The sequence below is a fragment of the Neomonachus schauinslandi genome, chromosome 2 (assembly GCF_002201575.2).
Source record: "Neomonachus schauinslandi chromosome 2, ASM220157v2, whole genome shotgun sequence".
In the NCBI taxonomy this organism is placed as follows: domain Eukaryota; kingdom Metazoa; phylum Chordata; class Mammalia; order Carnivora; family Phocidae; genus Neomonachus; species Neomonachus schauinslandi.
Window position 1 is genome coordinate 7,891,043 of NC_058404.1, and position 26,397 is coordinate 7,917,439.

Consider the following 26,397-nt stretch of genomic DNA (forward strand, 5'->3'; position numbering starts at 1 on the left):
GCGCGCCCCTTCCTGTTTCTCTTCCTTCGTATTCCTGCTGCACCTTCCTGTTTCTCTTCCCCTCTTCAGGTTCTTTTTCTCCATTCCATCTGCAGTAGCCAAATGACCTAGCAGATATGCTGCCTCACCTCTCTGCATCCAAACCTGCAATAGGAAAGGACCTACTAATTATCAGCTAGGACTAATGTAAATGGGGCGCTTCCCTCTCAGGATCTTTTCTCTCAACAGAAAATTAATGTTCTGGTTTTAACTGTGAAATATCAAGTATCTTTGAGTAGGAAGCAGTCCACTTCATATGATGGGTTTTCCAATGTCTAGACATGATTTAGTAACAACAGGCTGTACCATTTGAAATTGTGATTAAAAATCTGATAACTTTAGAAAATAATTAAGAAGATTAGTTCTTAGTTCATTTTGTTTTTGAAATCATGCTTTTCTTTCCTTTTTCTTTCTGAGAGTTTGGGAGAAATAGATTAAAAGGTCTTTTTTTGCATCTGGTTCTTCAAAACCACCCTTGACATGCAAAGTACCTGAGTAACTGAATCATAAATATGCTAGTACATCATATGATTGACATGATTTTAAATTATGTATACACATACACAGTGATATACTTTTCATCTTCTTGAGAGCAGTTTCAGAGCTTCTGGCTTAAATGATTTCCCCAGCTGTATTGATGTCGGCTATATGAGTAAAATAGTAAAGTGTATTTAAATCTAGGCTGGGCATATATATGTCTTTATAAGGTGTTAATTTAGTATTAATTAGCAGATTAGCAATACGTCTGTCATTGATAGCACTCCTATATTCAAAGAATTCAGATTATAAAACCAAATTCTATTTTGAAAGACATGGGGGCATAATGTTAAGATATTTAAAATTTTTTCTATATTTGGAGCAGTTAAAAAATCTGAGTTTTCTCATATTATAAAATTTTCTATTAGCATTGTGTGAATACTGCCAGTGGTTTTTTTTTTTGTTTTGTTTTTGTTTTTGTTTTTTAATTAAAGGGAGTCTGTTTCTGGAAGTTTAAAGCATGTTGCAAATTTATAATCCCATCTTCTCTTTCCTCAACTCTGTGTACAGGGCCCTGTATTTTTCCTTGAAGATGGGAAATCCACTATCTCATTGAATGACGCTTTGATGTGGGCAAAGGTGAACCCATTCTCACCTTTAGGGACTGGAATACGACTCAACCCATTTTGACAGAAAGTTTTTCTCCTTGTTTAATTGTTTTTTTAAAGACCTTTTGTGGGTTAGTATTACCTTAGCCTTTGTTGTCCAAGAGCCAAAGGTTGAAGGGAGCGGGGGACGTGGGGAATAGGGGTTGACTTTATAAATTATCTTCAAAAAATAAAATATTTATACAATTTCAAGGAAAAATAGATGTGTCCTTTATAAAATAGAATAGTCATATTTGGGAGAAAGATAATATTTAAATTATAAAAGACTGAAAAATCTAAAAGAGCATATATAAGTTTCACATAGGTACCAGAGTTTCATAAAAGGTACCAAAATATTATATTATTGAAACACTGAAACATATAAAATAATGCAACACCTACAATAGTGCTTGACATAGAGTAAGTACTTAATGAATATTGGAATGACTGACTGTCTTGAGATATCAAAATATAAGGTATGTGTGACTGATCTTCAAGTTATCAAACACCCATACTGTCCTCTATAAAATATATAGTACACCAATAGTTTCAGTTCATATTTAATGAAAGTTTCCAGTTATGAGTTTGATGTGTATCAATAAATGGATACACAGTCAAAATACTTCTGAGTTTTATTTTTTTAAAAGAAAGCATTACCAAGTTTTTTAACTGAAATTAAAATGTCCAATTATAAAGGAATAGGTTTTATAAGCATAACAAAAATTGAAGAGTAAAAAAGACAAGTGCAGTTAAATCTGTATGAGAATTTACATTTGATGATAATTGACTATTTTAAAAGATATTTGGTATATATGGATATTAGTTTTGATTAATGCATTTAATATTTACAGTAATTTCTAATCGATTTATATTGTCTATAACATAATTTATTTGATAAAATTAGCTTCAAATAAATTTCTGTAAGTACATATTAGTTGAAATTTGGGGTATATTATAAATTCAAGTTTTTTATATATTAATTAAAAGAGTAAAACTATTTAAAAAAAAAAAAAAAGCCTGAGGCATGACTGCAAGTATTTCAGTTGTACTAGAATTCTGACTTTGAGGTCTATGAAATTAATGCATTACTGGGAAGAACAGTACTTTGATACTCAAGCTCTTCTAAAGAATTTATAATATAGATGATTTTGTCTAAAGAGTGAGTTCATATACTTAGAATAATGGTGGTTTTTATTATCTTTAAACTTGTTACATTTAAAATAATTTAGGGGCACCTGGGTGGCTCAGTCGTTAAGCGTCTGCCTTCGGCTCAGGTCATGATCCCAGGGTCCTGGGATCGAGTCCCACATCGGGCTCCCTGCTCGGCAGGAAGCCTGCTTCTCCCTCTCCCACTCCCCCTGCTTGTGTTCCCTCTCTTGCTGTATCTCTCTCTGTCAAATAAATAAATAAATAAAATCTTAAAATAATTTAAAATTTTTCTTAAACAAGCTTCTTAAAACAGAAAACAATATATATTATGTATATATCTATTACATTGACCAGTTCTAACTCTCAAAAAGACATTATAGGCCTAAATTCTATTTTATAAAAAAAAAATTAATGAACATTACAGAAGAGAATGTATGTGACGCATCACTAGTGTGAAGTATTTTTTTAATCCTTAGTGATATGCTTAACTCAAATTTTTTTAGATGAGGCAGATTTTTAATTAGCATATATGTAGTAAAATCTTTTCACTTAAAAATAGCAGTTGAAATCCTACTATAATTCTCTATTTTGTTTTAAAATAGATTAAGAAGCCTATCTTTGGTGCTTTAGCTACTTTAAAAGATCCACTGAGTGTTAAGTTATACATATATAAATGATTGTTTCCTTCTTTATTTTAAATGAATGAAGGAAAATGATATTTTATATATAAACTATGAAAAAATTGCATAACTCTTTAGCACATGAAGATAATAGACGAGTAACCCAATTTGTGTCTAAAATCTAAATTGGACAGATTCAAATACAATTCTGTTACTCTGACTTCTACAGTGTTCTATACCTTATTATTAATTATAACTGTTAATTCTTCATAGAACTGTGTCATTTCACCACGTCAGTCTGCATCTGTTGTGCCTTAATATGAAAAACAAAGCCATTTTTTGAATTTATAAAAGGTTTTCCATTGTTAGATTTCATATGCATGAAAACCCAAACAAATAATATGAATTTATTTTACTACTAGAAGATGTCTATATTACTGATAATGTGGACAAATTATTTTCCAAGTTTAAATACGCTTTTATGAAAGAAGCCTCATTAGACAATAGTTTTAATAGCATTGGAAAAATATTTTTGCCTATAAAAATTACCAGGTCGTTAACAAAATTGCAACATCAAAATGAGTTATATCTTGTGAAAATATGATTTTTATGTCAATCAAAATTTATATATATTTCCATGACATCATCCAGAGGTGTTCAGGAACATGGTCGCATTAAAGCAATGACTTGTATTTTGTTGCCCTTATAAGAGGAAAATTGACACTTTTTCAGTCGTAAGTCAGAAGGCATTCTGAATACAGTCAAGGCCTCACCAATTGTTTGTAAGGTTTAGGGTTTCTTATTTAGTGCAGCAGTAATACAGAAGGCATCTTCACGGTCAACTCTTAGTAAGATTTTATTGTTCCGTATCTTTGAGATATTCATTCTCAAATAATTGATAAAAGTACTTTTATGCTAAATTTAAATACCATAGGACTGTGCTTAATATGGCATGTAGTTATCTAGACTTTTATGTATATATGTATGAATGTATTTCAGGCCGCCTAAATTTCAATAAATACTGCATTAAAACCAGATATGACAGAGCTAACTGCTCCAATGAGCATCAGTACTGTCCCCAAACCGCCACTGAGAGAACACTGTTTCTCCTTAAACGCTGGTTCCCCGGCATCAGAGAGGCGAAGGGCTGAGCTGCCCATATGGCTTTATTACCTTACTTGGAAACCTAGAAAAACCACTGTGGACTGTTCACGGTTAATTCTCCACCCATAAGAAACACTGACTACAACAAACCCTAAAATTCTTATGAAAGGGGGAAAAGCTTCACTAATGAATACAAACCGCATATCTCAGAGGCTTCCATTCCGCGATAAGCATTCTGCCAACTGATTGAAGACTCTCCTAGAGGAACTGCTGTAGCTCTTAGAAAAGCTCCTTCGTGAAGCAAATGGCCTTCCGAAGATACCTGTAGTGTTGGCCTCTCAATAGAGCTCATCTTCAAGAAGCTCCTGAAGTTGCTACTTTGACTGCCTGCTACCTTCATTTACTTACTATGAAATGAAACCTATAAAACTAGTTCATATTTTCCACAGCTCTCCATAGGCCCCACGGGAGTCTTGAGAACTTACCATAGGCCATGAGTGATTAGCTTTTTCAGGTGATTGAACATACAGTCAAGAGAAGTATAAATAAACTTTTTATATGACTATTTACCCAAATCTAATCCTTCTCTCTGGATCTTTTCCCCAGCCAAGCTTCAGAAGACTTGTTTCTATAACCCTTTCCTAAGGAACTATATTTTATGGGTTGAAAATTATTCTCATAATTTTCTACTTTAAATTTGTCCCATTAGAATGCAAGGTTCATAGATAAATAACCTATAGCTGGTTAAGATATGCATTTAAAGTATACCTTTTACCTCAGATAAAACTAGATTTTAAACACACTCCCAAGAAGTAATCCTATTTCATCAGGGCTCTCTTTACTTTCTTTTACTAAATATTACCTGCCAAAAATGTGAAATTAAACTGGGAAGTCTCTGGAGATAGAAATTCTAATAAAGCCAAGCCTTCAAAAATGCAGAACAATTGACAAGAGTTTAGCTGGAAATTGACAGGCATGTCGTGGGATTCAGTGTTCCTAATACTCATTCTCGGAGGTTGCAAATGAGACTGTTAATGAGAGAGCATAAAGACATGAAAAATTCCAGTTGAAGAAAAATTTCCAAATGTGAATGTAAGATTATAAGAATGTATGAAAGATAATTAATCTTTCAAGATACCAACTTGCTTTGGTTTCCCTCCAGCGAAATTATGGGGAGTGGAAGCAACCAGTAGAAAATGTTTAATTGAACTGAATGGTTTGCTAAACCCCAGAACCAAATTCCAAGTGAAGCACAATTTTCCTTTCCCACAACTCTTATCAACAGGAGGGACACCTATTTTTTTAAAAATGTTTCAAGTCAGGCTATTTATGGGGGTGGACAAGGTTCTCTGTGGGCCTATGTATAATAATAATCATTCAGAATAAATATTTTTATGAATGCATGTGATGTGTAAATATATATCAGGCAAAGTAGTAGCTCTTTTAATTTCTAATGAGGAAAATGTACTACAAAAACGTAGATTCACCATTCCTACAGAATTTATGAGAAATAACTTTGACTTGTCATGGTGAGTTATGTTTAACTGTACCTTTAAAATGATTCTTGCTCATTCTGTTATTTGATTTTGTATTTTTAACAGTAACTGGCACAGGTGTTTAATAAATGGTTATTGAATTGAAAAAGCATGTTCTTCAGCCCAATTATGGATGAGACACCACTTTAATTTACTTATATGTCCAAGACTAGGTAATTCTATCCACTTAGTATGGCAGGAGATGGGGCATCGCTTCTTCAAAGCCATTAGATGGGTGCTTTCCAAGCTTACTTTTCCTTGTTTCTGATAGATTTCCTAGCAGATTCAAAAGAATGTTTTCCAGCTTGCTTCACACAAGTTTCTTAAGTGGATTGCCACCAGTACCTATATTTCCTGGAATATTTAAATAAACAACACTAAAATCAGTTTGTGGTTATTAGATCTCTGCACAATGACCAATGTTTCCAATACATGAAACATGCAGAATGATGGGCAGCAGGCTGAGCCCAGGTTCATCCAAATGCCTGGTAAACAGGATATTTAAAGCATACGTTATAGTAGCCGTAAATAAAAAATCTGGATGTCATCCACTTCCAAAAGTCATTAGCAGTGCCTAAAATACCCAGGGCTGATTTTGGTGTATCTGATACCGAATATGACTCAGTTATTTTTAGATGTTGCTTCAGAAAGCAGCTGAGGTAACTGCCATGGTTTTCACAGTGCTGAGATTTGGCAAATACACAGAATTCGTAGTTGAGTTTCTGGAGCTCTGCACTGAAGCCTCCAAGCTGCCCAGACTCTTCAGGTTACTCAGTTCCAACGTGAGGAGCCAGTCACAGCTAAGAAATCTGTTTTCCCCCGGCCCAGTAGTTTGCTGGATGCTAGGTTTAGGTAAACAAATGGAGGAATTTAAGTGTTAAAAAAAAAACACAAAAAACAAAAACAAAGGTAATGACCTATCTAACAATTAATTTTCACCATCTTATCAGATAATTAGAAGCTTTTCAGATGGATGGCCTTGTCGTTTCAGTGTTGTTACGTGCAGTGCAATCTTAGATGGTAAAATAGGGCCCAGTTCCAGTGGTCTAGCTCTGTTTCTCCTTCCATTAACTTTCAAATTATGTTAGCTGACTTGAACTTATCACTCTACTCTTTTATTAGAAACAACTGAAAACACGGGCCCCTGGGTGGCTCAGATGGTTAAGCGTCTGCCTTCGGCTCAGGTCATGATCCCAGCGTCCTGGGATCGAGTCCCGCATCGGGCTCCCTGCTCCTTGGGAGCCTGCTTCTCCCTCTGCCTCTCTCTCTCTCTCTCTCTCTGTCTCTCATGAATAAATAAATAAAATCTTAAAAAAAAAATTTAAAAAAAAAAAGAAACAACTGAAAATAGAGGAGCGTGGGGGGATGGGGTAACTGGGTGATGGGCATTAAGGAGGGCACGTGTTGTGATGAGCACTGGGTATTACACGCAACTGATGAATCACTGAACACTATACCAAAAACTGATGATGTACTATATGCTGGCTAATTGAATTTAAATTAAAAAAATAATTGAAATAGAACCCCTTGAACAAATTTGGGGAGAAAATAAAATTTAGCAAAACAGCTCTCTCCCATGTAATTAACCAAAGTCTGCTCCATTCATTCATTACTTTCCATTCTGCCTAGATTAAGAGAATCCAAGTATCTGGAACAGGATTGAGAGACATAAAAAGATAAAAGCATGTTTCTTCCTATCCTGATCTGCCCTGAAAACTTCCATAGCCCATCATCCACTTTAAAAAGGATAGAAAAAGACCACCGAAGTGAGAGGGACTCATAACAGAGAGCACTGAGAGAATAAAATGGGGGAGAAGTTATTTATAGCTGCTCATACATGATTAAAATTGTAAAAGCAAGAATCCACTCTACTTGGGCATTCTGATCTGAAATTATAGCATTATTTTTCTAAAAATGCCTGTGTGTGACCTTGAAATTTTTCTGAAAAGAGAACAGAAATGAGGAATGCTCTTTAGCAATTCAAGCACTGGTAGGCATCATTTTCTCAAATATGGACACTTTGCATCTGTTTCTCACACTGGAAGGACGCCCTGCTGCGACTCATTCGTCCTTCTGCCTTTTCATTGCAGGTCCCAAAGCAAGTGGCCATGTGCTTTCCTGGCCTAAGTCAGGTCCAAGTAGCCGGAAGGGGAAAGAGGCAAGCAAGTGAACCAAAAGAGCCCTGGGGAAGGCTCCCCCCTGACTCGGCCTCAGCCCTCCTGTGGCTCCCAGCCTGCTGGAGTTTTCACTGCAGGCGTCACCATGGGAACGAGGTTGAGGCAGACTGAAGGAGAGGATGTAGGCCCAGAACCTGAAGGTGAAACTATGGATACATTTTTTTTCCCCATAGAAACATCATTACTTCTGTTGGGTTCTGTCATGCAGAGTCCCATGCCTTGGGCATGTGATGAGTTAAAGAGGTTTTCATGGACGGGCCTAATGTCTAGATACTGAGAAGTGCGCTCTGAGAAACAGTAGTTCTACAGGCCATTAGCAAAACAGAACTCAATGATAGTGATGTGTGATCAAATAGAGTTTGGAAAACACTTGATTCTGTACCTCTGCTCTTTAATATTTACAATGCATATTAGCATATACAAGGCTCTGTGAAATCCTAAGTTTAAATGAAGGAATCTGTTGACATTGCTTTTCCAGACCTTATGTAAACAAAAACCTTTTTCTCTCCCATGAAATCCCTTAACAGTAGAAAACATGCCCTGCAGCAGAGGTCCCCAAATATTTTCCATCAAAGGCCTAACAGTCAATACTTTAGGCTTTGTGGTAGGTTTGTCAGATAAAATATGGACACTCAGTTAAATTCGAATTTCAGATAAACAATGAATAATTTTTAATAAAAGTATGTCCTCAACATGTCCGCAAAAGAATTAGTTGTATTGGCTATGTCTGTTTGTATTCACTAAATCGAGAAGCCCACTTTGTGGGCATCAACTGGCCATGACTCAGCCCTGCTGTTGGGCAAAAGTCGCCAGGGACAAGGCATGAAGAACAGGCGTGGCCAGGTTCCAATACGACTTTATTTCCGGACATGGAAATTTGAATTTCATATAATGTTCATGTGTCAGGAAATATCATCTTTCTTTTGATATATTTTTTCAACCACATAAGAATGTGAAAGCCATCCTTAACTTGCAGGCTATGTAAAAACAGGCAGGAGACTGACGTTAGCTTGTGGGGTGTAGTTTGCGATGCTATACTTGCTTTCTGAACGACCAGGATTTAGACAAGTGGTTTCTTGGGGTACAACTAACTGGGAAATGTAGGCAGGCAAGTGTCCCTCGCTGCCTTGGGACGGATGCATCATCCCTGCTAGAGAACTGAGTTTTGAGCTCTGCTGATGAGCCCCACCTGTTTCAGACTCATCTACTTCAAGAAAAATCAGCAGAAATTGTCCCTTTCGTGGGGGGGAGAGGGGAGGCTGGCTCGGGAGTCTCTGGACGCGACTGGCACTTGCAGACCATAGGCCCCTCAGTCTATCAAAACATCAGCCTACCAACACAATACACAGTGGTAGACTAAAGGCCTAGACTGACGTTTTAACGATTTTTTTTTTAAATTCAAAGGAATGAAGTAGAAACACTCATTTAACAGGTAAAAAGTTAAAAATAACAATCAGAAAAACTCACGTAAAGCAGGAGCGAGGCCTTCCTTTGAAATCATGGCATCATATTTGCGCCCAGAGACTTTGGGAGGAAGACGATCGAGAGTAAGTTCTCCCACTGTTGGTTTGACCTCAAACCATTCTAGAAAATACGAGTACAAAAACTCTTCATTAGAAATTCACTATGGCCATTGCCAAAATAAGACACCACAATTTACAAAGTAGGCAAATTCTTTAGACGTTTCTTTAATCATATTCCTAAGAGTGGTGTGGATGGGAGGTTATTAACCCTCTCCCCACATTGTTCACACCTCTGATGTACAGAATAGTTGCTTTAAAAAGTTACTTTAAAGACAACATCTTTATGTTCCTATTGGTTTTTTAATAAGTTCTTATTTAATAGTAATATGTATACAGAAAAGTGAACAAATCGTGTGTTTACAGGCTGATGAATCTTTGGAATGAATACACCTGGGTTGTATTATTAGTATCCCCAAATCCTCTGCCTATCTCTCCCATACAGTACCCTAAAAAGAAAACACTGTATTGACTTCTGTCATAAAAGGTTAGATGATTTTTTTTGTATTTCATGTGGATTATTTATATTTCATATAAATCATACAGGATTTATTTCATTTTTCAAACATGTTTATACTATAAAAATAGTGACTTAAAATTACTTCCATGTTTCCCATATTTCTCATTAAATCTATAAACTATCACACTTGGGCATTGATTTCCCTGTGCTTCTAAAGATCACTTACCCCTCCTCTGCAGCTCTCAGCCTTCACTGAGGCCGGAAAAAGAGTCTAAGGTAATTTCTACTCATCAGTCAGACCTTGTTAATGCTATATACAGCTCTGGTCAATAACATTCTCAGAACTATAATTATCACAGTTAATTACTTTGGCTGAGCTTACAATCAACAGTCTCAAAAATCAAGACTGGTAAGAATTGAATACTGTTCAGGAATCTGAAGGGTTGAGGTGAACCATGGCTAAAGAGAAATTGTGGTCAAAAGAAGACAAGGGAAATAGAGGTTAGCTTTGCACCAAGATGGACTTTTAAATAGAAGATTAAATAGAATAGTTGTGTTTTGTTCTAGAAATCCCAACTAGAGCCAACGAGAAGCAGAAATGGTGAGATCGACTAAATGTAAGCAAATGTTATGTATAAAAAATAATTGTATCTGATTTGTGGTATTAAAAAAAAAACTTGACAGAACTAAAATGCTGAAGTGTGGTAGGGGGCTGGGCAGGAGTCGTCATTGTCATTGTTTTAGGGTCCTTATAGTTGGAGAAAGAAAGTAAAGATATTAATTTTACATTAGGATACATATGCATGTTAAAATTTCTAGGGTAGCACTAGAAAGAGTAGAAATTTTAAATTTTCCAAATTAGTAGGGGTGGGGGGGGAAGTCTTTAAAAAAGATTCAATCCGAAAGAAAAGATAGGTGAGACAAAAACAAGGAACAGAAAAAGAAAAAAAGGCCACAAAATAATATGATAGATGTGAGGGCAAATATAACAGTAGGCAGTACTACTGAATTCATAACAATTAAAATCACAGTGAATGAAATAAGAAAGGTCCATGCCACAGGATATTTCTAAGAATTGCAGGACTTGCTTTACCAAGTATCAGCACTTACTATACAGCACTAGTACCTAAGACAGTGAGGGTGTTGAGGTTGCACACAGGTAGACAAAATCAGCTAGAGCTGGGAAACAGACCCATATACATAAAGAAACTGGAAACGTTTGAGACAGGAGGGTATTATTACAAATCAGTGAGAAAAGAATAAATTTTGTTCAGGAAATGGTCTGAGACAGTTGGTTCTCCATTTCAGTTGCAGATGAATTAAGATCTTAAAAGAGACTAACCCCTTACCAGATCTATGTTTTGCAAACCTTTTTTTTTTTTTCTTCCATTTTATAGGTTACCTTTTCACTCTTGTTTCCTTTTTTATGTGGAAGCCTTTTAGTTTGATACAATCGCACATGGTTTTTTTTTGCTTTTGTTGCCTGTGCTTTCGATTTCATTTCCAAAAAATCATTGCCAATGCCAATGTCAAGAAACTTTTTTCCTATGCTCTCTTCTAGTAGTTTTATGGTTTCTTAAACATAAGACCTATTCTGGTCTTATGTTGGGGTGTGAGATAAGGATCCATACTCATTCTTCTGCAAGTGGATATTCAATTTTCTCAACATGATTTATTGAGGAGACTATCTTTTCCCCATTGTGTGTTCTTGGCATCCTTATTGAAGATCAAGTGTCTGTAAATGCATGGATTTATTTCTGGACTTGCAATTCTGTTTCATTGGTCCAAATGTCTGTTTTCATGCCAGTACCTTACTATTTTAATTACTATAGCTTTGTATTTAGCTTGAAATCAGGAAGTCTGATGTCTCCAGCTTTGTTCTTCTTTCTCAGGATTGTTTTGGCTTTTCGGGTTCTTTTGTGGTTCCATATGAATTCAGGATTGTTTTTTCTATTTCTGTAAAGACTGCCATTGAAATTTTGCAAGCTTGCATTGAATCTATAGATCAATTGGGTAGTATAGACATTTTAACAATATTAATTCTTCTAATTCATGAACATAGGATGTCTTTCCATTTATCTGTCTTCTTTTATTTCCTTCAATGTTTTATAATTTACAATGTATAAAGGAGTAATATCCAAAACATATAAGGAACTCATACAATTCAATAGCAAACAAAACAAATAACCCAACTAAAAACTGGGCGAAGGACCAGAGTAGACATTTCTCAAAATAAGAAATACAGGAGCACCTGCCTGTCTTGGTTGTTGGAGTGTGTGACTCTTGATCTTGGGCTTGTGAGTTTGAGCCCCATGTTGGATGTAGATATTACTTAAAAAGAAAATCTTAAAAAAATAAGGTATACAAATGGCCAACAGGTATATAAATAGGTACTCAACATCACTAATCATGATCGGTAATCAGGGAAATGCAAACAAAACCACAAAAATATATCATCATACACCTGGTAGAATCGCTATTATCAAAAAAGACCAAGTATAAAAAGCGTTGGTGAGAATGTGGAAGAAAAGAGAACCCTTCTACACTGTTGGTGGAATGTAAATTGGTACAGCCATTATGGAAAACAGCATGGAGACCCAAAATTAAAAATAGAACTACCATATGATCCAACAATACCACTTCTGGGTATATATCCAAAGGAAATGAAATCAGTATTTCAGAGAGGTATCTGTACCCCCATGTTCATTGCAGCATTATTCACAGTCACTGAAGATATGGAAATGCATGAATGTATAAAGAAAATGTGATATGTATGTGTATACACACACACACACACAATGGAATATTAATGGAATATTAATCAACCTTCATGCTAAGTGAAATAAGCCAGATGTGGAAAAATAATACTGCATGATTTCACTTCTAGGTGGACTCTAAAATAGAGTCATAGAAGCAGAGAGTAGAATGGTAATGTCCAGGGATTGGGGGGAAGGGGACATGGGGAGATGCTGATCAACGGTATGTAAGATGGATAAATTCTGCAGGTCTAATACATATCATGGTGACTATAGTTAATAGTGTATCATGTACTTGAAATTTGCTGCTAAGAGGATTGATCTTAAGCGTACTCACCACACCAAGCAAACAAGGGAAAAAAAGAAAAAAGAAGGAAAGAAAGAAACAAAGAAAATGGCAATCATGAGGAGATGGGTATGTTTGGGGATTGCAGTGATCATTATACAATGTATATGTACATCAAAACATCAAGTTGTATGCCTTAAATATATTTCTATTTGTCAATTATAACTCAATAAAGTTGAAAAAATTTTAAAAGTGAAAGGCTAACATAACATTTTCCTATATATGTCTCCGAGGCAAGGGAGATAAAAACACAATAAACTATTGGGACTACATCAAAATAAAAAGCTTCCGCACAGTGAAGGAAGCAATCAACAAAACTAAAAGGCAACTCATGGAATGGGAGAAGATACTTGCAAATGGCCTATCTGATAAAAGTTAGTATCCAAAAAATATAAAGAACTTATACAACTCAACACCTAAAAAACCAAATAATCCAATTTAGAAATAGGAAGAAGGTATAAACAGACATTTCTCCAAAGAAGACATCCAGATGGCCAACAGACATATGAAAAGATGCTCAATGTCACTCATCATTAGGGAAATGCAAATCAAAACTATAATGAGCTACCACCTCACACCTGTCAGAATGGTTAAAATAAACAACACAAGAAACAACAAGTGTTGGTGAGCATGTGGAGAAAAAGGCACCCTCATGCACTGTTGGTGGGAATGCAAACTGGTGCAGCCACTGTGGAAAACAGTATGGAGGTTCCTTAAAAACAGAACTACCCTACAATCCAGTAATCACACTATTGGGTATTTACCCAAAGAATACAAAAACACGAATTCAAAGGAATTAATGTACCCCTATGTTTATTGCAGCATTATTCACGCTTGCTAAACTACGGAAGCAGCCCAAGTGTCCATCAATAAATGAATAAAGAAAATGCGGTGTGTGTGTGTGTGTGTGTATATATATACACACAATGGAATTTTACTCAGCCATAAAAAAGAATGAAATCTTGCTGTTTGCAACAACATGGATGGGGCTAGAGAGTACAATGCTAAGGGAAATAAATCAGAGAAAGACAAATACCATATGATTTTGCTCATATGTGGAATTTAAGAAACAAAACAAATGAGCAAAGGAAAACAAAAGCAACAAACCAAGAAACAGACTCTTAACTCTAGAGAACAAACTGAAGGTTACCAGAGGGAGGTGCATGGGTGGGGGGGATGGGTGATGGGGATGAAGGTGTGCACTTGTGATGAGCAGCGGGTGACATATGGAAGTGTTGAATGACTATATTGTACACCTGAAACTAATATAACACTGTATGCTAACTGTACTGGAATTAAAAGTTAAAAAATAAATAAAAGTGAAAGGCTAAACTTCAGTAAATTTAAATATAGGAGAATGTTTTTATAACCCCAAGATATCAATAGTATTGACCATGAAGTTTGTATTTGTTTTTCATTTCTGCCATAACAAATTACCATAAATTTGGTGACTTATGAACAACAGCCATTTTATTCTCCCAGTACAGAAGTCTCAGGGCTTCCTTTTAAAGTCTCACTGGGCTGAAATCAAGGTGTTGGCAAGGCAGCATTCCTTTTGGAAGCCCTGGGGATAAATCCTCTCCCATGCTCATTCAGGTTTTTGGCAGGATTTGGTTCCTTGCCCTTCTAGGTCCAAAGTCTCTGTGTGGTTGCTGGCTGTCTCCGAGGATTGGTCTTTGCCCTTTGAGGCCATGCCCCTACCTCCTTGTGTTCTCTGAGTGGCCCCTGCAGCAATGGAAGGCTGAGGCCCTCTCACACTTCAGACCATTCCTACTTCTGCTTCTGCTGCATTGCTCTGATTCCACCTGGAGAAAGTTCTCTGCTTTTAAGTGCTCATGTGATTAGACTGGACCCACCTGGATAACCCAGCATTAACTCCCTAGGTCAAGGTGTGCAACTTCTGCAAAGCCTCTTTTGCCATGTCATGCCGCATATTCACAGGTTCCGGGGATTGGGGCATGAACAACATGGGGGGCCCCATTCTGCCTACTACAAAGATGGATAAAATCTAAATTAAGAAATATATATGAATGAAATTAAGAAGAACATAAATTGTATGCACGAACTATTTTTTTTTTTTTTACATCAAGGAAATTACAAACAAAGGCAGCAGGACAGTGGTGACTCTCAGAGGGAACCATGGAGAATGCAGTAAGAAGGACACCAGCAGAATGTAAAGGTATTGGTAATGTGCCACTTCCTAGACCATAAAGGGATTCAGAAATATTTATTCATTGTCTTCTTTAAATCGTACATACACTTTATATGCATGCATGTATGACAACAATCACAGCAAAATTTTAATGTTTAAAAACATACAAAAGAATTTGAATACACAATTCCACAACAGGATTAATAAACTCAATTCTTTCTCTACTCACAAACTCATGAGTGGAACCAGAAAGGAGAGCAAATCAAGGAAGAGAAACAAAAACTGATAGGCAATGGAAGATGAACAGAGTAACAGAGGACGAAATCCAAGATATCCAACTCACAGTTAGGGGCAAGTGACAGTTCCTGCTCTCGTTTCCTTCCAGGGACTAGAGAGAAAATGGCTCTTCAGAAAACTGGGGTTCAAAAGAGCGAAATCCTAATGACTACAGCTGCCTTATTCATTAATGGTTTGGGTGCCACCGTCACGATAAAGTCACTAAGTGTCTGGAATCAAGGACTACAAAATTCCAGGACACGAGTGGTGTTAGAAAAGCAAAAGCAAAAACAAAAACAAAAAACAAAAAAAAAGAAAGTTCACTAACTTGCCAACTGTTGGGACTCTGATGGCAAATGCTTTGGATGCTTTGAGAATTACTTCGGTGGCATCTCTGGAAAGTTGCCTTGGGTTGCCCCAGTCTGCCTTACCTTACCCAGTCTACATACGGAGGCTACTCCAGAAAGGGTAACACTGACCATACGCTAGAAAGCATCTGGAATGAATCACGGTAGTCCAGGCTTTTCCTAAAGTACTTATATCCTGATGAAGTCTTAAATATTCCCATCCTCTTTAGTAACTTGAGATGATATGTGAACCTCTTATTTCCCACAAAATTTTATGTGAACACTTTCACTAACGTTTTTCTTAAAAGTATTAATACACTCAGTTAAGCTATGTTTGCATTAGAAAAATTATTACATAAACCACTCCAATGATAATAAATCGTTCCACTGCTAGCATAAGAGAACTATTTTCCCTTTAAGCCTGGGACAGAAAAAGCAGAAATGGGACAGACAATGGCCAGCTTTTCTTTCATTTGTACTCAAGTATAGCCTCATTAAGTTGGGAAGAACTGAATTGACTATTTCCAAGGAAAACTTACTTGGATTCAGTTTTCTGCTTAATTTTCTTTGCAACATTTGTAGAAGTAAGAGGAACTCTACTTTAAGTTCATTGCTGAGCATGTTGGGATTGCTTATTATTTCTGATAACCTGATGTTATCTTTAATCGACTTGGAAGCTGTAGACCGAGGAACTAGGGGCAAACGCATCTGGTAACTATAGTCTGTGAAATTCACGAGGTCATCCTGGATACTTTTAATTCTGGAAATAAAAAATAAAATACTGTTCACAAGCCACATTTTAGTAGTGAGACTGATATCAAATTTTCATGTTAAACTGTATCGCTAGAAAAATTCCGAATGACTTACTCTCGATGTGTTAACAAGGTATAAACCTCTTGGATCAGGATTTCAGGTACTCCAGCTTTGCAATGAATTGTTCCATGGATTAGCTCTTTAGGTAATTTAATTTTTTTTCTTGCCAGGAACTTTAATAGTAGAAAGAAAGAATTTTCATTATAAGAAGTTCTATATAAATCTCCAATTCCTAGGAATTCACTTTAATCCCCCTTTTGTCTCTCAACTAATTTTTTTTTGTGTTTAACGTGTTAATTATTAAAAGATACTATTCTTCAGCAAGAAAACCAATTATTCTGTCCCACTCCAATTTGAAATGAGTATGCTCAGTTTCATGAGGGACTCATGATAAGCTTTAACAACATTCTTTTCAATACAGGGAAATGAGCTGCCAACTCAGTAGCCACACACACATATGTGTAGATATCCAAGAGGTCAGGAGTACACCTTTAAAAACACAAAATTCTTAACAAAGTGTCAATGACTGCTAATTTACCTGCTCCAACTGTGCCCAGTTATCCAACTTGACTTTCAAAGAAGTTCCATTTTCAAAGGATGACAATTTAAGGTCCCAGGGGTAATATATAGTGAATATTTCTGCAATCAGGAAACCATTTGAAAAATCCCTGATCCACACATAGATAGCATTAAGGAAATGAAATAAAGTGTAGTTACTTTTACAGTTGGTAATATTTTATAATCAATTAACACCGATTGAATATTCCATACTGACAGCAAATAACTTATAAAATTAGTTTTGTTGGATCATTGCTTTGAGGAAGATTTGCTGTGGAATAGAATTTTGATAAGATTAGATACACACCAAAGGCTTTGGTGTTCTTTTTATGAACCCAAACTATTAATTCGTATTGACTCTGCATTTTAACAAGATCCCTAGCTGATTCCTATGCACACTGAAAATGTCAGGCATGTCTTTATCAAAAAATATTGAGATTAGTAAACCAGAGTCCCTGACTGCAAAAAATGTCATCGTCTTCATATTTATGGGGGTTAGTTCGCATTCCCAGAGCAGATATTAACTGCCCGTTAGGTTCAGGGTGGCTGCAGTTAGGCATCAACTTTCTTCAGTAGGTGCCATCCGGAGGGTAGACTGATCCCCACGGCTATTAATTGATGTCCAGTGTTTCTAAAGAAAGAGGCTTGACTGTTTAAATGTTTTTGTAGTCACCAAGGCATTCTATATTAGCTTAAGTCTAAAATGTAATGATTGATTGAATGGATAAATATACGAAAGCTTCCTCGTGTATTTTGCAGGCCCGCTCCCTCAGAGGGGAAGGGGTGTGCGTGCGTGCGTGCGTGTGTGTGTGTATGTGTGTATGTGTGTGTATGTGTGTATGTGTGTGTATGTGTGTATGTGTATGTGTGTATGTATGTGTTGTATGTGTGTGTATGTATGTGTGTGTGTGTGTGTGTGTGTGTGTGTGCTGAGCGGGCAGGGGTCTGGCACGGAAACCTAGACTGGGCGGAGCAGCCTAGCTGAGTGGGGCGGCCCCTGCGCCGTGGCGGGGCAGGCGGGGCAACGGGGTCGTCCGTGGGTGCCCGGGATGCTCAGGCCCAGGCGCCCGTCTAGGCGGCTCGCTCCTGCACCTGTTGACGTTCCTGGGGAAGAAGGTGAGATCCAGGCCCTGGAGCCAGCGCAGAACCGACCGAGACAGGCGGGAGCTCTTCGGTGGATGCGGATAGACCAGCCATTTCTTAGGCTTCCCTCGGACGGGAGCTGCCGCCTGTGGCGAAAGTGACGGTGACGTGGGTAGGGCTGCCGCCGGCAGTATCAAAAACTTTTTTCTCGGGCCGGCGGTAGCCATGTCGCTTTCTGGGTTTCTATGGCAGCATTTGCGGCGGGGCGGGGCCTGTGGGGGCGGAGCCTCAGTGAGGCCGGAGGAACCGCTTGGGCGGGGCGGAGCCTCGGTGTGGCTGGGCGGGGCCTGTTGGCGGGCGGGGCTTCAGCCGGGTAGGCGGGGGGCCTCGCGGATCCCCCAGTTAGGGGAGCTGACGCTGAGATTGGGGCACGCGATCCCTGGCTTCATTGGGTGGACGCTTTCTTTTTTTTTTTTTTTTTTAAAGATTTTATTTATTTATTTGAGACAGAGAGAATGAGAGAGAGAGAGCACATGAGAGGGGGGAGAGTCAGAGGGAGAAGCAGGCTCCCTGCCGAGCAGAGAGCCCGATGCGGGACTCGATCCAGGGACTCCAGGATCATGACCTGAGCCGAAAGCAGTCGCTTAACCAACTGAGCCACCCAGGCGCCCCTGGGTGGACGCTTTCAATCTTGGTTGTCGTTAGCCTCACTTCTAACCAATTTAGAGCTTCCTTCCAAACCCCTTGTCCTTATACATTTACATTTTAAATATTGCGGTTTCAGCCCAGCCAAAGGCCTATTTTCAGTCAAGCATTTTGAGGAGGATGTGAGAAGCCTCCAGAAGACAACGTCAGTTTTTGTTTAGAAATTGGAAATGATAGGGTATTTGCTCCAAAAAGCCAAAGAAAACATTTTCGAAATTAAAAGGAATAGATGTCTAACGTCTATAGATTTAACATGTTTCCTCAGTTATTACATTAAGTGTTCATAAAAATTACATAATATTCGAAAATAATTTGTAAGTTTTCACATTTCACAAAGATGCCCTCGTATATATGATTCATTCCTTCAGGCACTGACCTAGTCATTTGGGGTTTATCAGTGAACAATGCAGAGAAAAAAAAAGATTGCTGAGCCAGCATCGACAGTTACAAATTAAATATTTACACAACAAATTGACTAAAATCCTTTAAAAACTTTTGCAAAAAATAAAGTCACTTAATGTGGCATATAGATACGTATTATTATGCAAGATAAAATATGACTAGATCTTGATAGTGGAGCTACATAATATTTCATTGAATGTTTACTCAAAGACACATTTATTAATGAAGTAAACCAATGTGAATCTGTATATGGCTTGAAAGAAAAAAAAATGAAGCTAAGAAAGCGTTTTTTTTTTTTCCCAATGAGGTTTTTCATGAAGGATTCATTCATTCAGTGAATTTTTTTTTTTTTTTTGAGGAACCGTTCTGTGCTATTTTATGCACTGGATCTTCACTATCCAGTACTGTAGCCACTAGCCACCTGTGGCTAGTTAGATATAAATTTAAATAAAATAAAATGAGTAACACTGGCTACATTTCAACTGTTTAATAGTTACGTGTGGCTAGTGGCTATGTGTGTTGTAAAGAAGAGACACAACCCTGTCATTGCAGGAGGTTCTATTAGACAGCTGTGGACTAGACTATTTATAGAAGGTACACAGTTATAAATATCAGTCAAAAGATCATGTACACTGAAAAGCTCTGCCGTGGTAAAAATATATTAGTATCAGGGAGGAAGCAAATAATTTGGCCTGAGGGACTCTAGGAGTCAGTCCTTTCAGAGGAGGTGACCTTTGATTTGGATCTTATAAGGCAGTATTTTAAATTGCTTATGACAGAGGTTTTGGAGGACCGGGTCTACTTTTTATTAGTTACATGACTTCGGGCAAGTTGTATAGCTATTTTTATTTGCAAAAGGAGGAAATAAATAATGTATACCTCAGAGGGTTGTGTTAAGGATTAAATAAGTTAAATATGCAAAGACCCTAGAATAATGTGCAGCAATAGTAAGTGTTGAGTAAGTGTAAATTATTGTTTCTAAGACAGTCGGGAAATCTGTGGGATGAGGGGGACGGGAACAGTTCCACACAGAATGACTACTCTGAGCAAAAGCACAGAGGATATAATCTGTGATTTGAGAGTTTTTTAATGAGTTTGGGGAAATACCAAATCCTTAGGATTAGAGAAAGTATTTAGGCTTTAGCATGAGTTCTAACCCAAGATTTAGGTAGTAACGGCCAAGGAGGTAGATTAGGGCTTAACTGAGCACAGTCTTGCTAAGCGTCAGAACTTTCCTGTAATAAATGTGCCAGTTGTTAAGCAGATACAGCTCTGTTTCAAACACACCCTTCTTTATTTAGCTTGTTGGAACGCCGCAGTGTGGTTTCTCCTTCGCTAAAAGCTTTATTAAATTGTGACAATAGGGGGAGCTAGAGAGAGGCCGGGAGGGGAAGGGAAGAGGGATTTGCTGTTTCCCCTTCTGCTTGCATTTCACAGGGGTGTCACCACAGCAACAAAAGTTAACCTGGCAGTGACAGCTGGTTCCAGTCTCCAACTTTTTTTTTTAGCTTTCCTGGAGCAGATTTCATCATACTCCCTCAGATGTTTAGCAAGCACTGAGACGTGACCCTCCTTAAAGAGTCGGGGATTTTACTCTGGGACTGCCCTTCTGAGCTCCAGAGAGTTGGCAGTAGCCCTGTAGTTACGGTCCCCCTTCAAGAGTCATTCTATAGGGGCGCCTGGGTGGCTCAGTCGTTAAGCATCTGCCTCTGGCTTAGGTCACGATCCCAGGACCCTGGGATCAAGCCCTGCATCCGGCTCCCTGCTCTGCGGAGAGCCTGCTTCTCCCTCTCCCGCTCCCCCTGCTTGTGTTCCCTCTCTCGCTGTGTCTCTGTCAAATAAATAAGTAATATCTTTAAAAAAGAAAAGAGTCATTCTATAGAGATTTCCCTCCAAGTTCTGACTCTTATAACCTTAACTTCTCAAATCTGTTCTAGCAGTGACAATTACTTCCTGAGTCATCTATTTCTGTTGATTTGATTGATGTAGGAAAGACATTAGGGTTCGAAGCTGACAGCCAAAGTCTTTGGTGCAAAAAGGTGCTTTTATTAAAGCACGGGGACAGGACCCATGGGCAGAAAGAGCGGTACTGGGGTCATGAGGAGTGGCCCATTAGATACTTTCAAGTTGGGAGGGGGTTAGGGATAGTGGAAGTCTCTAAGGAATTTTGGAAGCAAGATTTCCAGGACCTTCAGAGGGCTAGCTATTGTTGGGGAGAGGTCATTTATTACTGTCTCATAAAACCTGAGTCATGAGACCCTTCAGATGTCTATCAGTGGGCCATATGCTTGGGCAATGACTGCCAACATGCATCTTGGGGGCTTTAGAGATAAAGGAAGTTTCCAAAGGAATTTTTATATGTTAAAGTAGACTTACAGGATCCTGGAGCGGCGGGGTCAGGCTAGGATTGCCTTTTGCCTTAGCAAAGTGTCAACATGGAGGCAGCTGAGTTCCTAGAGGAAGGTCACTCTGCCTGTTTCAAGGACTCTAGGTAGTAAGGAACTTTAATAATTTTTCTTCTGCCTTTGCTTCCCACATTATGATGGTCCCATTTTAGTTTTTGAGTTCATCAGCATGTTTAACCCTTTCCTTATATTAAATTCTTGTTTAATTTGTGTAGTTCCTTCTGTCTTCCTGACCGGTTGTTGAATGATACCCTGCTTCATAGGTGGAGGGATGTTTCCCTCTACCACTAGCTGACCTGCATCTGACTAAGGCATCGAAGGAACTTGCTGTTTCCTGTTCATCAGATCCAGTCAGCAAGATATCATCAACAGAGCCGACCAGTGTGATGTTCTGTGGGATGTTAAGACACCCAAAAACCTCCGCTGATCTTGTGGGAGAGAGCAAGAGAAGTGCTTTGACGTAAGGCAAGATCATGAATGTGTACTATTGGTCCCGCTGAATTAAAGCAAACTACTTTCGATGGTTCTTACAGACTATTATAGAGGGGAGAAGTACTTTCCAGATCAGTAACAGCATAGCAGTTGCTAGAGACTGGGGCAATTTATGCCAGGAAAGATACTTCAAATGGAAAAGCGGCTATAATTGGAGTTACTGCCTGATGAAGTTTACAGTAATCCGTAGTCACCCTGTAAAATCCACCAACTTCCGCACAAACCAAATAGCCATCAAAGTCAGGAGTTGTTTTTGACTTATCACCTGTCAGGAGAAACTTCAGAGAGCTTGCTTTGATATAAATGTTTTGTTGAGGGCGCCTGGGTGGCTCAGTTGGTTAAGCGACTGCCTTCGGCTCAGGTCATGATCCTGGAGTCCCGGGATCGAGTCCCGCATCGGGCTCCTTGCTCAGCGAGGAGTCTGCTTCTCCCTCTGACCCTCTCCCCCTCATGCTCTCTCTCTCTCAAATAAATAAATAAAATCTTAAAAAAAAAATGTTTTGTTGAACGAGAAACACACCGTCCTCAGACAGGGAGGCCTGCAGCTGAACGTGAAGAGTCATTTTTTAGCTAATGGATGGTGGGAATAGGGCAATACAAGGTAGCGGAATGGAGTAGGGAGTGTTCCAGGCAGAGGGAACAACATTTGCAAAGGCAGGGAGGCAAGATGAGTTCGAGGAGAGTCAAGTCCGTTTTTCGACTTTCCTATTGTGAGCTTCCTTATGAAGGCCTTTCATGATCTGTCCCCGATCACTGTCTAACACTCCCTCTCTTGATGCACATGAGTCTTCCAGAGGACAGACAGTGGCCAATGCACACTCCCACCGAATAGTGGATTTCACCAAATCTTTGGGAAGTCAGATGCCACCCCAGAAAGAAATGGAGTGGGAAGTAAGAGGCTTGTATTAACTGAATTCATCTGAAAAATGCATCTAAGAGACTGAGAAATCATTGAATTGAATGAGTAAACCCAAAGTGGTCAGATTTCACTGGGTGAAAGGGAAGCTTGAGATAAAAATGAAGTTCTACTAGGATAATAAAGTTGGCTTTTATCCACTTGAATATGTGACTTCTAAAATCTGTACCTACAACATAAGCCTCTTATACACCAAACATGTTTTGAAAAATGCATTTAAATTTTGAAAGTTACTTATTAAAAGACTCCTTGAATTTGAACACACTATTCAAAATGGGAAGAAACCCATCATTTAAAAAGTGAGAAAACTGAGACCTCCAGAGCTAAAGTGATGTGTTGAAGGTCCTACAGCAGTTGGAGGGGTAAAAACTCACCTGAAGTTTCTGAATGAATTTCCTGCCATCAGTGCTGAAAAAATCTGAGGATGGTCATTTAGGTTTCTAAGAGAGAGGGCAGGCCTTAAAATAAACTAATTGTAAATGATAATAAGAATAAAAAAGTAGAGGGCGCCTGGATGGCTCAGTCGAGTAAGCATCTGACTCTTGATTTCGGCTCAGGTCATGATCTCAGGGTCCTGGGATCGAGTCCCATATCGGGCTCCAGGTTCAGCAGGGAGCCTGCGTCTCCCTCTCCCCCTGCTGTGCTCTCTCTCTGTCTGACAAGTAAGTAAATAAAATCTTAAAAAAAAAAAAGTAAGTAGAAAAATTAGAGTAAAAAAGTGAGAATAATCCAAGGAAGAGAGAATTTGTAAAGTCAGATAGATAGATAACCACAGTCATTTGGGTTCTGGGCCATCACAGAGCGAGGAACACAATGAGTACCTGTGGACCTTCTATTCCCAAGGGGCTATCCATTCACACTGTGTTTCTATTTACTTCTTTGGAAACATCAAATATACTCTGTGGTTAAAACAATAATTGAAATGAAATACTTTCTCCTACAAAATAAATGTTTCAGTAAAGCCTTGCTACAATGATTATTTCACTGCATTTCTTTAATCTCAAGTCAAATAGTTTGGTTTGGCTTGGTCTTTCCCTTTGTGGAATTTTGTCCTTGGATCCTTGTGTGTGTGTCTGTGTGTATGTATATGAATGTGTGTGTGTGTAATATATATATATATCTTATATCTTATATATAATATACACACACACATATAATAAGATCTGGATTAGGAGAACTTCAAGGTATCTATTTCAATGTGCACAACTCTACACCTAATGACCATTATACAATGATTTGAAAACTGGAGGAAGGGCACCTGGGTGGCTCAGTCGTTAAGCATCTACCTTTGGCTCAGGTCATGATCCCAGGGTCCTGGGATCGAGCCCCACGTCGGACTCCCTGCCCCGCGGGAAGCCTGCTTCTCCTTCTCCCACTCCCCCTGCTTGTGTTCCCTCTCTCACTGTCTCTCTCTCTGTGTCAAATAAATATATAAATCTTGAAAACTGGAGGAGAAAAAATTAGAGCAATTGAATCTTATTTTCCATTACCTTCAATTAGAAAATCAAATACTAATTAGGAGAGAAAAAAGAAAAGGTGTTTTATTCCAGGGAAAATAGTCACACTTTAATATATTAACAAACAGATGATATATTTAAATTAGAACACTTCTTTGATAAGACAATCATACTCAAGCAAAGATACAAGATACCAGCATACTAAAATTTTAAGGTGTCCATTTTAATTTTAATATTTGGTATTTACTTCTCTTATTGGTACTTACACTCTAAGGGATGAATTATATTTCCTTACACTCTAAGATTACCTCTAGCTCAGGGAAAATACTAGTAGAAACCTGTTTTACTAGAAGAACAGTTTGATACCTAATTGTATGTGATGAGTTTACTCTATAATAAAGAAATGCACATTATTCATGAGGACACTTCAGATTTGTTAGGCTGGGATATTCAGTAAAATAGACTCATAAAACTCTCTAGCCCCATAGAAGACATTTTTTTTTTAACAAACACGCTACAGCCTTACTTCTGTTTTTGAAAATTTAAACATGATTTTTAAAAAAGGTAATCTTAGTGACTTTGGGGTTACATTCAAAATAGTTTTATTTCCCATGGATCTCCAAAAGTCAGCCAAAACTAAGGAGAAAGGAAAATAGGCCCCTGGGTTATTAAAATCGTGGTCAAAATATTTTATCAAAATTTGATAAATTTATAAATCTCATCAAAATATTTTCTACTTCACACAATTGTGAGTATCCGGATTATCTTATTTCTTAGTCCACAACAGACTCAAATCTTGTCTAAATTACAAAGGAGGCACAAAATTTGTTTCATTATGGTTTCTACTGCATTGAAGTACAGTTAAAGCAGAAGACAAAAAACACAGTCTGAACCCTTGCAGAGGACACTACTTTGTACCCCAACACTCCCTTCCTAATACAGTCTACACCGAAGCCTTGCTTTGTGTAAGAAGGACTGGAAACAGCACTAGTAAGGTCTATGTATGGGGTAAATTTTATAAGGTCTCTAAGTTTGCTAAGTGGCACCCCCTCTTTCTTTTCTTTGAAAACCCCACAATTTAATTAAGAGATTTTCATCTTCCGTTTTCCACAGCCTTGGACTGCCCTGATCCTGGAGCGTGACCCGGAGGCCTCTTTATCCATTGGGTATGAAATTCAATTTCTTCAGTCCAGGCCCCACCAGCTAGCGACAGTTTCTGAGGCGGAAGAAGGCTGGAGTTTATGTACAAAAGCACTGAAGAGAGACCCTCAGAGGCTACCCTGGAGAAGGAGGAGGTCTTAAAAAGTCTTAGCAGGGGTGTAATGTTCCAACCATCTCAGGATGAGACAGAAGGAGCCATAACCAGAGTCCCACCACTTTCTGGAATGGGGACATTGAAGGTGGTGAAGTGACTAGTGAGATCTTTGCAGGGAAGGGGCAAGTTATCTTTTCTTCATGAATTGATCATTGTAACGACAGGTGCACATTCAATATAGTGGGTTTCCTGAATGACAGCCATCTTTATTTCAAAAAGGATATTAGTTGTTATTTTCTAAACCATATGCATATTTTGCATTAATATGAAAACTACAGAGAGATAATCAATTACAGTGGCTAACACTTAAAAGTTAATGCATTATTTGAAGAATGGAGTTCACATTTTTCTTTTTCACTTTAAAAAGACATGAAATGGAGATTTCCCTTCTTTTCCCCCCTGAATCCAAAAGGGTACATGGGAATGACTAATAACATATAGGGATGTTAAATATGCTATAGTCCAAAAAAACAGTAAAAATGCAGAAAACAGTAGTACTCACTAGTACACTTAAAATTTAAATTCACCTCTTCCCTGGGTCCCCCCATTCACTTACACTCTATTGTTAGCGTAATTTAATATAAAATGTACACTATGCAGATGAAATCGAAATGAGTTTGAAAGCATTCAGAATTCTTTTACTGCC

The 26,397-nt window shown here is 38.1% G+C and overlaps 2 protein-coding genes across 6 annotated transcripts in view; one reads left to right on the forward strand and one right to left on the reverse strand.

Annotated features, from left to right (window-relative positions):
• The window catches only part of WDR17 (WD repeat domain 17), an 80,540-nt gene extending 79,334 nt beyond the window's left edge, over nt 1-1,206 (forward strand). For all 5 annotated transcript variants that reach the window (XM_021694223.1, XM_021694224.2, XM_021694226.1 and 2 more), the window contains one exon: nt 1,087-1,206. In XM_021694223.1, coding sequence (XP_021549898.1) covers nt 1,087-1,206 — 120 coding nt within the window. The remainder of the gene's footprint in view (nt 1-1,086) is intronic.
• Nucleotides 1,207-5,700: 4,494 nt separating this feature from the next.
• Nucleotides 5,701-18,286, reverse strand: SPATA4 (spermatogenesis associated 4). Its single transcript, XM_021694250.1, has 6 exons — nt 18,069-18,286; nt 16,957-17,086; nt 16,473-16,591; nt 16,145-16,365; nt 9,216-9,332; nt 5,701-5,925 (listed from the first exon to the last, which is right to left on the reverse strand). The coding sequence occupies exons 1-6, from the start codon at nt 18,284-18,286 to the stop codon at nt 5,882-5,884; spliced, it is 849 nt and encodes a 282-aa protein (XP_021549925.1). The 3' UTR covers nt 5,701-5,881.
• Nucleotides 18,287-26,397: the final 8,111 nt, after the last annotated feature.